Genomic DNA, 12,932 nt, shown 5'->3' with positions numbered 1-12,932 from the left:
AGGCAAGAGACAAATGGAGGCAGAAAGGGAAGAAGAGAACATCAGGGGTTCAGGTGGCAATGGTGAGGACTGGCAGTGGCAGGCAGCAGGTCTGGGCCCACTACAGCAAAGGCAGTAGCGATGAAGTCATTCTGTAGGCTGAGGGAAGGTCGGGCAGGCATCTGAGGAAGCTCCTGTGGGCAGGGCACCAGGCCCTTGTAGTCTCTGTGCAAATAATGTCCCAGGATGCCCCTGTGCTTGAAGGACAAAGTGTGAGTGAGCTGACCAGCTAGGAGGCTCCTGACAGAGTGAGATCCTAGAGCTTGTTGGGTGACAGTGTCCAAATTCCATCACAGGCCTGTTTGGGCCAAGATTGTCCTTGGGAATATTTGGGTCACCAGGATGTGGTGTGTTTTGAGGAATCCAGAGGAAGATTCTGAGTCAGGTATCTTGGACCTGCAGGAAAGAAAGGAATGAGCCTGGAGGCAAAGGGCAACTAAGAGACCTGGTAGAGCAATAGCATTTTGACAATGAGGTATGTGAAAGTGCATGGGGATGGGGTTGGGGGTGGGGGGTGGGTGCAGTGACATCTGATCATTGAGAACCTTGACTCTCCCATCACTCATCACACTGCCTAGCATATTGATGAAAGCCATTACTGTTTCTTGAACAAGCCTCAGTGGAAGAAAGGGATTCATAAAACGATGTAAGAACAGTGGGCACAGTCTGGCAGAGGGGAACTGGGAGAATGCCAGCCCTGCTTTCTGCTGGAGGCTATGGAGAAAATGATCAGACTTAAATCAGCTTGTGAAGGAAGCGGGATTGGCAGGACAGCCCCATGTCCCTGAAGGAAGAGCATTGTTCTCTAATAGGTAACATCATTAGTGTTTGTGAGGCATCTGCCATGTATAAGGTGCTAGACTGAAAAACAGAAGCTTAAGATCTATCTGGGGAGGGAGGAATGAATTACCATAAGATAAAAGCTCCATCCCTAGTTGCATAGCCTGTTAGGTTTTAATAGGTCAATTAAAATTAGCTCATAATTGAAAGGAAAAAAAAAGCTAGTTTGGTGCTAATGTTAAATTTGATACAAATGACTTACAATCTAGTTTTAAACATTGAAGAATGTAAAGGATTTATAGGATTTGAAACAAATCACTTGGTACAAATTCGGGAACGTGGCTTGCACACCTCATATTTGATTCAGTATGTTGGTTGAGCCAGGCGTAGCTCAGGTCCTGGTGCTACAAAAATGAATAAAGACCTTGGTCTTCCTGTAGAGGGACAGAGACATGATAGGAATCAGTGGGATAAGGAGGTTCATAGAAGTAAGTATGGTCATGAAGAAGGAGTCCTCAGCTGTTGTCAGGGGTCAGGAAAAGAAAAGTTAGCACGAGTTTCCCTGTAGGACAAATGATTGAGTTGGTAGAAAAGGGAGAAGAATGTTTTAGACAAGAGGCAGTGATGGGCCTGGGGAGTTTGTGAGCCATCCAGGAGACTGGAGTGTGGAGTGCTGAGACTCGGGGAAGAGGCTGCGTCAGGATGTAAATGGCCTTGTGGATAGTTGGGGAGTCATTTACAAATTGTGAGGGAAGAAACACAATCATTTTGTGTTTTGGAAAAATACTCTGGTTTGAGGGGCTAGATTGTTGAGCAGTGTGGATTTGAGAGGGTGATGGCAGGGAGGCAAATAAGGAAACCTTTGCCGATAAAAAAGGATGAGGACTAGATCCAGGAAAGCAGGATGGATGGAGAAGAGATGACAGGCAAAGAGCTTTGCAGGAAGCAGAATAGTAAAATATTGGATTGTGTATTTACAATATGGCTGGATAGATGCAAAGGTCTAATCCTAAATTATTTAGAATAGCCTGTTGCTTTACACAGACAATTCAAAATGCACTGCAACAAAGGCAAGTGCAATACGTTGTAGCTATTACTGTTTTAAGGCTTTGCTCTGTAGATACAAATGTGAAGGCTGAGGGTGTAGTTCAGTGGTGGAGCACTTGTCTACCATATCCGATTCTGGGCTTGATAATCCAAACGTAACCCACCCCCACATACAGACTAAGAAACTTTGAGTACTGTTACACTCAAGATTTTATTTTTAATAAAATACATGACTTTAATAAGTTTTGAGGATACAAAGCAACATACACTTATAATGGTGTTATAAATAATGTGAAATTCTTACAATCTCACGAGTCATGAGTTCTATTTTTGGACTTAGAGTTGAGGAATAAACATTTTTTGGCAATTCTTTTTCAGCTTTGAAGCCATTTAAAACCAAGTATCATTTGGGTGTAATCCCAGCACCTGGGAGGCTGAGGCAAAATAATCATGAATTCAAGGCCAATATGGGCTACATAGTAAGACTGTCACAAGAAAAATAAGAACAACAACAAAAATTCCCAAAAGAAAACAAAAACTCAAGAATTAAAATAAACTGGATGTAGAGCAATAAACTTATCAAATATTAAACCAAGAATACTAAAACATAATATTCAATCATGTTTTTCACTGAAATCTTTAATAATAGTTTTAGTAAGAAGAAAATGTTTTGTTATAAATACATAAAACAAAAGGTATTTAAAAATATTGATCATTGTCTCATCCTTATAACGGTTCCTTTCTGGGTGTTTTTATGATGTATTCAATATATTAACATGGGAATATGCATGTGTGCAATTTCTGAAAATACACACAACAGAATTAAATTAAATGAAAAGTAAGAAGGGTGAATGTTGGACAGTATCTTACAGTTGAGGTGAGCCACCAGGACTTTGGAGATCCTGGCCTGCACAGGAAAGTTCAAAATCCATTTAGTAGCACAGAGGACCCCTTAGAGTCCAGTCATGTTTATCACTGTGTTCTGCAGTCACTTCTTGTGTCAGACTTGGGCCTCACATAGCCTTTGCCAGTTTGTTGACTTCTACTTGAAGTGACCCTCTTCTGTTATCTGACCACTGTTCATCTTTGAAAACAGTTCTTTTTTTTTTTTTTTGACATTGTCATTTTTTTGCTTTATTTACTTTATTGTGCTGGGTGGGGATATATTGGGGCATTTACAAAGGTTCTTACAGTGTATCAAATATATCATATTTAAATTCACCCCCTCTACCCTTCTCCTATATTCTCCCTTCCCCGATTCCTGGAATAGTTTCAACAGGTACCATTTTTGCACTTACATACATGTGTACACATTTTTTGTACCATATTCATCCTCCTACCCCCTTTCTCTGCCACCTCCCTCCTTCCACTGGTGCCATCCCCCCTCCCCGCAGGATCTGTTTCACCCTCCTGTTCTCTGATTTTGTAGAAGAAACAAAGGAAAAAAAAAAAGCTTGTTTGAGTTTCCTTGTGACACTTCCATGTATTATATGTATTATAACCCCAATTGGTTCATCATCTCTATTTTTTGTCATTCTACCTTAGTCCCTTTCTTATGGTAGTTTCAGCCAGCTTAAGATTTCTATATTCATTCTTGTACAGAGTATATCAACCATATTCAAGTTCTTAGTTTCCTTCCTACACCTCTTGTATGTGACCTCTCCTTAGTGTGACCAGGAAAACACAGCTTTTAAGTCACCTTCTTTCTGAAGACTTCAAATAACTCTTAGATAAATTTTGTGCCTCTGTACTTTAAAAACTGTTACATAGTCAGGTATTTTTACATCTGTCTTCCCATCTGGACAGTTAGCTACTTGGAAACTATGTTCCTGGCTTTTCTTCTTTTGAATCCCTAATATTTAATGCTGACACTAAAAATAAATATTTACTGTCTTGATTTGTATTTAGTTACAAATTAAATCCTAGCTAGATTTTCCACTAAAATTAGCTAAAGTATACGAACGGGCTCCACAACAAATTTTCCCTTTTGTATGTGCTGACAACTAAGAGATTTCATTATAAAAATATCTTATTTCTTTGTTAAAGCCCTCTGAAACCAAAGCGAAGGCAATCGAAAAGGTTGATGATCTTCTTGAATTGTACATGGGAATTCGAGATATCGATTTAGGTAAGACTACTCTATTTATTTCTTGCTTACATTTATAGTCAATTATACTTTTCAAGATAAAAGGTGTTTTGGAGTGATGGAGAGAATAATGAACACAAAGACAGTGAAGGTTAATGGGATGACCTGGCCTTTAATATTGTTGTAGTTGGGAGAGGGAGGATAAAAGAAGGAAATTAAGAAGGTGAATATGTTGATGTACTTTCTATACAAGAATAAATACAGAATTTTAAAAACTGTTGAAATCACCATAAGAAGAGGACAAAGGTAAGAAAGGAGAAAAAGAGAAGGGATGAACCAATTCCCATTATAATACATACATACATGGAAATGTCACAAGGAAACTCCCTGTTCAGCTGCCTTAAACAAACAAAAATGTCTTTTTTCAAAAACAGAACAGGAAGGTAAAGTAGGTCCTGTCTAAGGGTTGGCACCAGAGGGAGGGGGGAGGATATAAGGAAAGGATGGAGAAGGGTGAATGTAGTGGAAGTATTAAGTACTCATGTATGAAAATGGAAAAATGAGATTTGTTGAAACTATTCCAGTAATGGGGAAACAGGGATAAGGGAAAATGATAGAAGAGATAAATTTAACTATGATATTTTGTAAGAACTTTTGTAAATGTCACAATGTGCCCCCAGTACAGCAATAATAAAAAAGAGTAATACTAAGAAAAAAAATAAAATTGTAGTTAGTTCTTAATTTATACACTGTGAGTAGTATTTCCTTGATCTTATTTTGTGCTTTTAAAATATGTGAAAGTAGTTTTATAAATTATGCATATGAAAGGTTTTGTTATCTGATATACCATATTTACTCTGAATTGTATATTTATATTAAAGTTGTGCACCATTTAATAGGGTCACTGAAGCCCTTTGAATAATGAATCAGAAATATGAAGGAAAAGGACACACCTGACCACATGGCTAACAAGGGCAGTTGAGCAACTGAATTTCTGTGTTTTCTTTTCTTTTCTTTCTTTTTTCCCTCACAGTAGTAGTAGGCTTTGAACTCAGGGCATTGTGCTTATAACATTCTATCACTTGAATCATGCCCCAGCCCTTTTGGCTTTAATGGTTTTTCAGATAGGGACTCACATTTTTGCCTGGTCTGCCCTTGGACAGTACTCTTTCTTCCCTTATAGCTGGGGCCATAGACATGTGTTACTTTGTTTTGTTGAGATGAGGTTTTGCCAGGGCTATACTTGAGCCACAATCCTGCTAATCTCTGCCTCCTAAGTAGCTGGAATTAGAGCTGTGAACCACTACATCTGGCAAAATTTCCACATATTTTTTAGGTTATCATTAGAATGTCAAGGTCTTGATTTATGAATTAAAGCATCAATTGCTGAATCTTGAGCTCAAATTAAGAAGAACCATACCTTTCTTTCTTTTTTCTCCCCTTACCCCCTTTTTGAGGCAGGGTCTTCTGTATAGTCAAGGCTGGCCTCAAACTCATGATCCTCCTGCCTCAGTCTCTTGAGTGCTGGTATTACAGGTGTGCACCACCACACCCAACCTGAGAACCACAGTTTTCAAAGTGGGAACTTAGAATAGTCTTCAATGTTAGAGTTTAGTTTTGGGTACAGGCCTTATTGATAGTTATGCAACTATAAATTAGAAATAGTTAAATAAATCAGTTTTGCTCTTTTTATTATTAACGAATATACATATGTTTGATAGAGTGTTGGACAATAGTGCAAGTAATTATAAATGAATTTAAGAACCAATTCTTGAAGAATGCTTTTCTTTTACTCTCAGAAATTTAGGGCACTAAACATCCTCACAAATTCCTTGTAAATTAGCCAGAAATCCCTTTGGTAAGGTTAATTAATCATCTGTAGCAAATTCTTCCAATTGACATGAAGTCATTATCATTACACATGATTAGCAACAAGATCAGTCACTTTGGGAGGCAAAGTGTGAGGAAAGTAATTACTTGAGGAATGTTGGTGGCTATTAAACTATGAATTTCTATTATTCAGATATGATTAGCATGAAATATAAATCATAAATGTGAGGCTAATTTAACCAACAAATGAATATATTTGCTTGTATTTATTCCCAGTATTACTTGGCTTTCAGAAATGTTACTTTTTAATGCAAATTACATTGATATGACATTATTCCATTAATGTAAGCTTATAGTTAAAAGATTTAAAAATAGCATGGCAATGAAATGACTTAAAACACTGTTCTCAGAAGGGATTAGGATGTATTTATTATTTGAAAATAGAATATAATTCAAATGAACTTTTGTAGGAAGTAACTCTGAAGATGAAAGTACTTCATTTATTTGTGAAGTTGAGTTATGAACTGTGATTTTTTCAACCAACCAGGGTCAACATGGATTGCCTTAAGATGTTTGCATGGTGGTGCATACCTGTAATCCTAGCTGCTTGGAGGGAGAGCTTAAGATAATCATGGTTCAAGGACACGCTAGGCAAAAAGTTCACAAGCCCTCATGTCTGTGTGTGATGGCACACACCTGTTATCCCAGCTATGTGGGCAACACAGACAGAGGGATCACAGTGCAGCCTAGCTTGGGCATACAGCAAGTCCTGTCTTAAAAACAACAATGCAAAAAGAGTTAGAGGCATGTCTCAACTGGTAGAGTGTCTAGCAAGCAGGACACCCTGAGTTCAAATCCCAGTATCACTTAACAAAAAAAAAAAGGTTCTGGAAGATGTTGAGTTGAGTTCCGTAAGGCTTGTATGGATTGACTTAACTTAAAGGGAAATTGTGTCTGTTTCATATAAGTTTCTTCTAGAATGTTTAAGACAACTATGTAACTATAGTATTTTCTGATGGTATTAATTTAGGAGTTTGGAATCATCCTGACAATTTCAGAATTTTTGAATTCCTAATTTATTAACAAATCTAGAAATGTCTAGAAAGGAAATTTGAATGGTAGCTTCTATATCAGTTTTCCTGAAAATCTTTTATCACTCTTTAAAAAGTATATGATAATGATATTTTAATAGTAATGATTACATTTTTTCCTAGGGTCACTTTCTTTATTCAGGGAATGCAAAACAATGAACACTAATCCTTCTAAGATAAAGCCAATAAAGTTTGGAATAGTTTTTCATTCAGAAACATATTCTATGGCTGGGGGTGTAGCTCAGTTATACAGTACCTGACTAGCATAGGTAAGGCCCTGGGTTCAATCCCCAGCGCCACACAAAAACATATCCTGCATTGGCTGTGTTTTCGATATTCAGTTAATGTGTGAGTTGTTTGAAATGGTTTGATGATTATAAAAAGACTTAGGGAATGTCTTTCATAGAGGGTCTTTCATAGAATGAGATGTAGTTATGGACTTCATGGTTAGCAATAGCAATGACAAATCTTTATCGAAATCCTGCTATTTGCCATTTTATAGATTTGAAAACTGAGATTCAGAGTTAGGTAACTTGCCCAAAGTCAGAAATTAATTAATTCTGGACTTTGATACCAAGATTTTAAGCCACTGGGTAATTTTTTTATACCTCAAAGTTCTGTTTAAATATTTAAGCAGAAATGGAAACTATATGTTGTACTATGTTACTAAAATAGATTTGTCATTAATTATAATGTAAGAATAGTTCAGTGGAGAGAATGATGTAAAGATATTGTCAGAATAGCCACCAGAGGTCAGCAGGTAGCTGATATATCTGGCTAAAAATTCTACTTTTTGTGGAATTTTTTTTTGCAAGATTGTATTCATGTATTAAATATTATTACAGTATTTTGTAGCTTTGTTATAGTCAACAGATAAAATAATTTTAGGAGCTGTCTTATGTTAATGTGATACAGCTTTCTTAAAAGTTCTTATTTTGCTAAGTTCTTTGCCTTTTATCTTAAATCGGAGATACAAATTATCAGAAAGGATAATTTTTTCTACTTATTTCTCCTGTGAGGATGTTTAAAACATGTTTATTTTTGATGAATTAGCAAAAATTCATGACATGTTCAAGTGAATGTTCCAGTCTTAATTTCTTTTTAAGTTTATGTAGCAAATTGCTCTTTTTAAAAAGACTTATGGGGACCTGTTTTACATGCAGCTTTTCCAACACAATTATGAAGCTGCGTAATTGCTATTTTTATGGAGAATTTTATAAGACATAGAGTTCTTGAAGTCAGATGCCATCTTTTTTTTTTTATTTATTCATATGTGCATACATTGTTTGGGTCATTTCTCCCCCACCCTCTTCCCTCCACACCACCCTTACTTCCAGGCAGAAACTGTTCTGCCCTTCTCTCCAGTTTTATTGAAGAGAAGACATAAGCAATAAGAAGAAAGACAAAGTGTTTTTGCTAGTTGAGATAAGGACAGCTATACAGAGAGATTCCTAGCATTGCTTCCATGCACAAGTGTATTAAAAACCGAATTGATTCATCTCTACCTGACCTTTTCACTAGTTCCCCATCTCCTCGCATATTGACCTCTGTCACTTTAAGGTTACTGTATTAACTCCTCTGCAGTGGGGACATCAAACACTTTCAAGTTTTGGGTTTCCTACCTATCCCCATAGCTCCCGTATGTGCGCTCCCTTTAGAGTGTGACCCAAATCCAACAACATTGCTGCATTTGCCCTAGATCTAAAGTCCACATATGAGGGAGAACATAGGATTTTTGGTCTTCTGAGCCTGGCTAACCTCGCTCAGAACGATGTTCTCCTGTTCCATCCATTTATTTGCGAATGATAAGATTTCATTCTTCTTCATGGCTGAGTAAAACTCCATTGTAAATAAATACCACATTTTCTTGATCCATTCATCAGTAGTGGGGCATCTTGGCTGTTTCCATAACTTGGCTATTGTGAATAGTGCTGCAATAAACATGGGTGTGCAGGTGCCTCTGGAATAACCTGAGTCACTTTCCTTTGGGTATATCCCTAGGAGTGGGATTGCTGGATCATATGGCAGATCTATGTTTAGATTTTAAGAAGCCTCCATATTGTTTTCCAGAGTGATTGCACTAGCTTGCATTCCCACCAGCAGTGTACGAGGGTTCTTTTTTCCCCACATCCTCGCCAACACCTATTGTTGGTAGTATTTTTGATGATAGCTGTTCTGACAGGAGTGAGGAGGTGGAATCTTAGTGTGGTTTTGATTTGCATTTCCTTTATGGCCAGAGATGGTGAGCATTTTTTCATGTGTTTTTTAGCCATCTGAATTTCTTCTTTTGAAAAAGTTCTGTTTAGTTCAATTGCCCATTTCTTTATTGGTTCATTGATTTTGGGGGAGTTTAATTTTTTGAGCTTGCTATATATTCTGGTTATCAGTCCTTTGTCTGATGTGTAGCTGGCAAATATTTTCTCCCACTCTGTGGGTGGTGTCTTCAGTTTAGAGACCATTTCTTTTGTTGTGCAGAAGCTTTTTAATTTCATGTAGTCCCATTTGTTCATCCTTTCTCTTAGTTGCTGAGCTGCTGGGGTCTATTGAGGCAGTCCTTGCCTATACCTATTGCTTCCAGAGTATTCCCTGCTCTTTTCTGTACTAGCTTCAGAGTTTCTAGTCTGATATTAAGGCCCTTGATCCATTTTGAGTTGATACTAGTACAGGATGATAAACATGGATCTAGTTTCAGTTTTTTGCAGATGGATAACCACTTTTCCCAGCAACATTTGTTGAAGAGGTTATCTTTTCTCCATCGTATGTTTTTGGTGCCTTTGTCAAAAATCAGATGGGCATAGCTGTGTGGATTCATATCCGGGTATTCTATTCTGTTCCACTGGTCTTCATGTCTGTTTTTGTACCAGTACCATGCTGTTTTTATTGCTATTGCTTTGTAATATAGTTTGAAATTGGGTATTGTGATACCTCCAGCATTGCTCTTTTTGTTGACTGGCTATTTGCAGTCTCTTGTGTTTCCAACTGAACTTTAGGGTAGATTTTTCAATCTCTGTGATGAATGTCATTGGAATTTTGATGGGAATTGGATTAACATGTAGATTGCTTTTGGTAGTATAGCCATTTTTACTATGTTGATTCTTCCAATCCATGAGCATGGGAGATCTCTCCACCTTCTGTAGTCTTCCTCAATCTCTTTCTTCAGAAGTTTGTAGTTCTCCTTGTAGAGGTTGTTCACATCCTTTGTTAAGTTTACTCTTAGGTATTTGATTTTTTTTTTTGAGGCTATTGTAAATGGAATTGTTTTCATATATTCTTTCTTAATTTATCATTGCTGGTGTATAGAAAAGCTAATGATTTTTTAAGTTGATTTTGAATCCTGCCCCCTTGCTGTAGCTGTTTATGGTGTCTAGAAGTTTTTGGGTCTTTAAAATATAGGATCATGTTGTCTGCAAATAGGGAAATTTTGACATTTTCCTTACCTATTTGTATTCCTTTTATTTCTTCTTCTTGCCTAATTGCTCTGGCTAGGAATTCCAGTACTATGTTGAATAGGAGTGGAGATAGTGGGCATCCTTGTCTTGTTTCTGATTTTAGGGGAAATGGTTTCAGTTTTTCTCCATTAAGTCTGATGTTGGCTATAGGTTTGACATATATAGCATTTACAGTGTTGCGGTACTTTCCTTCTATTCCTAGTTTTCTTAGAGCTTTTATCATGAAATGATGTTGGATCTTATGAAAGGCTTTTTTCTGCATCTATTGAGATGATCAAGTGGTTTTTGTCTTTGCTTCTGTTGATGTGCTGTATTACAGTTATTGATTTGCATATGTTGAACTTCCCCTGCATCCCTGGGGTGAAGCCAGCTTGGTTGTGGTGAATGATCTTTCTGATGTGTTGTTGGATTTTTGGTTTGTCATTATTTTAATGAGGATTTTTGCATTGATGTTCATTAAGGAGATTGACTTGTAGTTCTCCTTTTTGGAGGTGTCTTTGGTTTTGGGATGAGTGTTATTCTGGCTTCATAAAATGAGTTAGGCAGTGTTCCTACCCTTTCTATTTTGTGGACAAGTTTAAGGACAGTTGGTATTAGTTCTTTAAATGTCTGATAGAATTCAGCAGAGAATCCATCAGGTCCTGGACTTTTCTTTTTTGGGAGACTCTTGATTGCTGCTTCAATTTAATTTTGTTTTATAGATCTATTCAGGTGATTAACATCCTCTTGGTTCAATTTTGGATGGTCATAAGTATCTATAAATTTGTTCATTTCTAAAGATTGTCAAATTTATTAGAATATAGGTTCTCAAAGTAGTCTCTGATGATTTCCTGGATTTCCATGGTGTTTGTTATTTCCCCTTTTGCATTTCTGATTTTACTGATTTGGGTTTGTTCTCTTCTCATTTTAGTCAGGTTTGCCAGGGGTCTGTCAATCTTGTTTATTTTTTAAAAGAACCAGCTTTTTGTTTCATTGATTCTTTGTGTTTTTTTGTTTCTGTTTCATTAATTTCAACCCTTATTTTTGTTATTTCTCTCCTCTGCTTGTTTTGGGATTTGCTTGTTCTTGTTTTTCTAGGAGTTTGAGACGTAGCATTAGGTCATGGATTTGAGATCTTTCTGGCCTTTTAATATATGCACTCATGGCTATAAACTTTCCTCTTAGGGCTGCCTTTGCTGTGTCCCATAGGTTCTGGTAGATTGTGTTTTCATTTTCACTAACTTCCAGGAACCTTTTAATTTTCTTTTTTATTTCATCAATGACTCATTGATCATTGAACAATGTGTTGTTTAGCTTCCAACTGTTTGCATGTTTTTTACTATTGTTTTTGTTGTTGAGTTCTAGTTTTAATGCATTGTGATCAGACAGAATGCATGGGATTATATCTATTTTCTTATATTTGCCAAGGCTTGCTTTGTGCCCTAAGATATGATAAATTTTGGAGAAGGTTCCATGGGCTGCTGAGAGGAAAGTATATTGTGCAGAAGTTGGATGAAATATTCTGTAGACATCAGCTAGGTCCATTTGCTCTGTAGTGTGATTTAATTCTAGAATTACTTTATTGATTTTTTTGTTTTGATGACCTATCTATTGTTGATAGGAGGGTATTAAAGTCTCTCACAATGAATGTATTAGAGTCTATATATGCTTTTAGGTCGTTCAGTGTATGGTTGATGAAATTGGGTGCATTGATGTTGGGTGCATATAGGTTGATAATTGTTATTTCCTTTTGGTGTATTTCCCCTTATTAGTATGGAGTGTCCTTTTTTATGTCATTTCATCAGTGTAAGTTTGAAGTCTACTTTGTCCAAGATAAGTATTGCTACTCCTGCCTGTTTTTGGAGGCCATTGTCTTGGTAAATCTTCCAAGCTTTCACCCTAAGTCAGTGCTTGTTTCTGTTGATAAGGTGGGTCTCCTGTAAACAACAGATTGTGTTGGATCTTCCTTTCTCATCTAGTTTGCCAAATGGTCTCTTTTGTTTGCGGAGTGAAGTCCGTTCACATTCAGTGTTAGTATTGATAGGTATGTGGTGATTCCTGTCATTTAGTTGTTTTTATTGTTTAAGGGTTTGATTGTGTGCAGCTGAATCAGTGTTACTCTCTGTTTACTTGTCTTTTCTTCTCCTGTGGTTTGGTATTGTCTGTCCTTTCATGGTTTTGTTTGCTTTCATTTTCTGTGTGCAGAATTCCTTAAAGAATCTTTTGTAGTGGTGGCTTGGTGGTCATACATTGTTTTAGTATCTGCTTTTATTGTTCCATCTGTTTTGAATGATAGTTTTGCTGGGTAGAGTATCCTAGCATTGAAGTTATTTTCATTCAGTGCCTGGAAGACCTCACTCCATGCTCTTCTTGCTTTTAAGGTTTCTGTTGAGAAATCTGCTGTAATTTTGATGGGTTTACCTTTGTATGTTATTTGTTTTTTCTCTCTTACAGCCTTCAATATTCTTTCTATATTCTCTGTGCTTGTTGTTTTAATGATAATATGTTGTGGGGATAGTTCTGTTTTGGTAAAGTCTGTTTGGTGTCCTGGAGGCTTCCTGTACTTGGGATGGGCATAGCTTTCTCTAGATTTAGGAAATTTTCTGGTATTATTTTGTTGAATATATTATG

At 36.8% G+C, this 12,932-nt stretch overlaps 1 protein-coding gene across 3 annotated transcripts in view; it reads left to right on the top strand.

The window, feature by feature from the left end:
- Gipc2 (GIPC PDZ domain containing family member 2) overlaps positions 1–12,932 on the top strand; it is a 91,373-nt gene that overhangs the window by 68,375 nt on the left and 10,066 nt on the right. For all 3 annotated transcript variants that reach the window (XM_074079687.1, XM_074079686.1, XM_074079688.1), the window contains one exon: positions 3,913–3,994. In XM_074079687.1, the coding sequence (XP_073935788.1) occupies positions 3,913–3,994 (82 nt within the window). The remainder of the gene's footprint in view (positions 1–3,912; positions 3,995–12,932) is intronic.

Source organism: Castor canadensis, chromosome 7 (genome assembly GCF_047511655.1).
Source record: "Castor canadensis chromosome 7, mCasCan1.hap1v2, whole genome shotgun sequence".
Taxonomy (NCBI): Eukaryota; Metazoa; Chordata; class Mammalia; order Rodentia; family Castoridae; genus Castor; species Castor canadensis.
The sequence above is the reverse complement of the archived record's forward strand: the minus strand, read 5'-3'. Positions and strand labels throughout refer to the sequence as shown.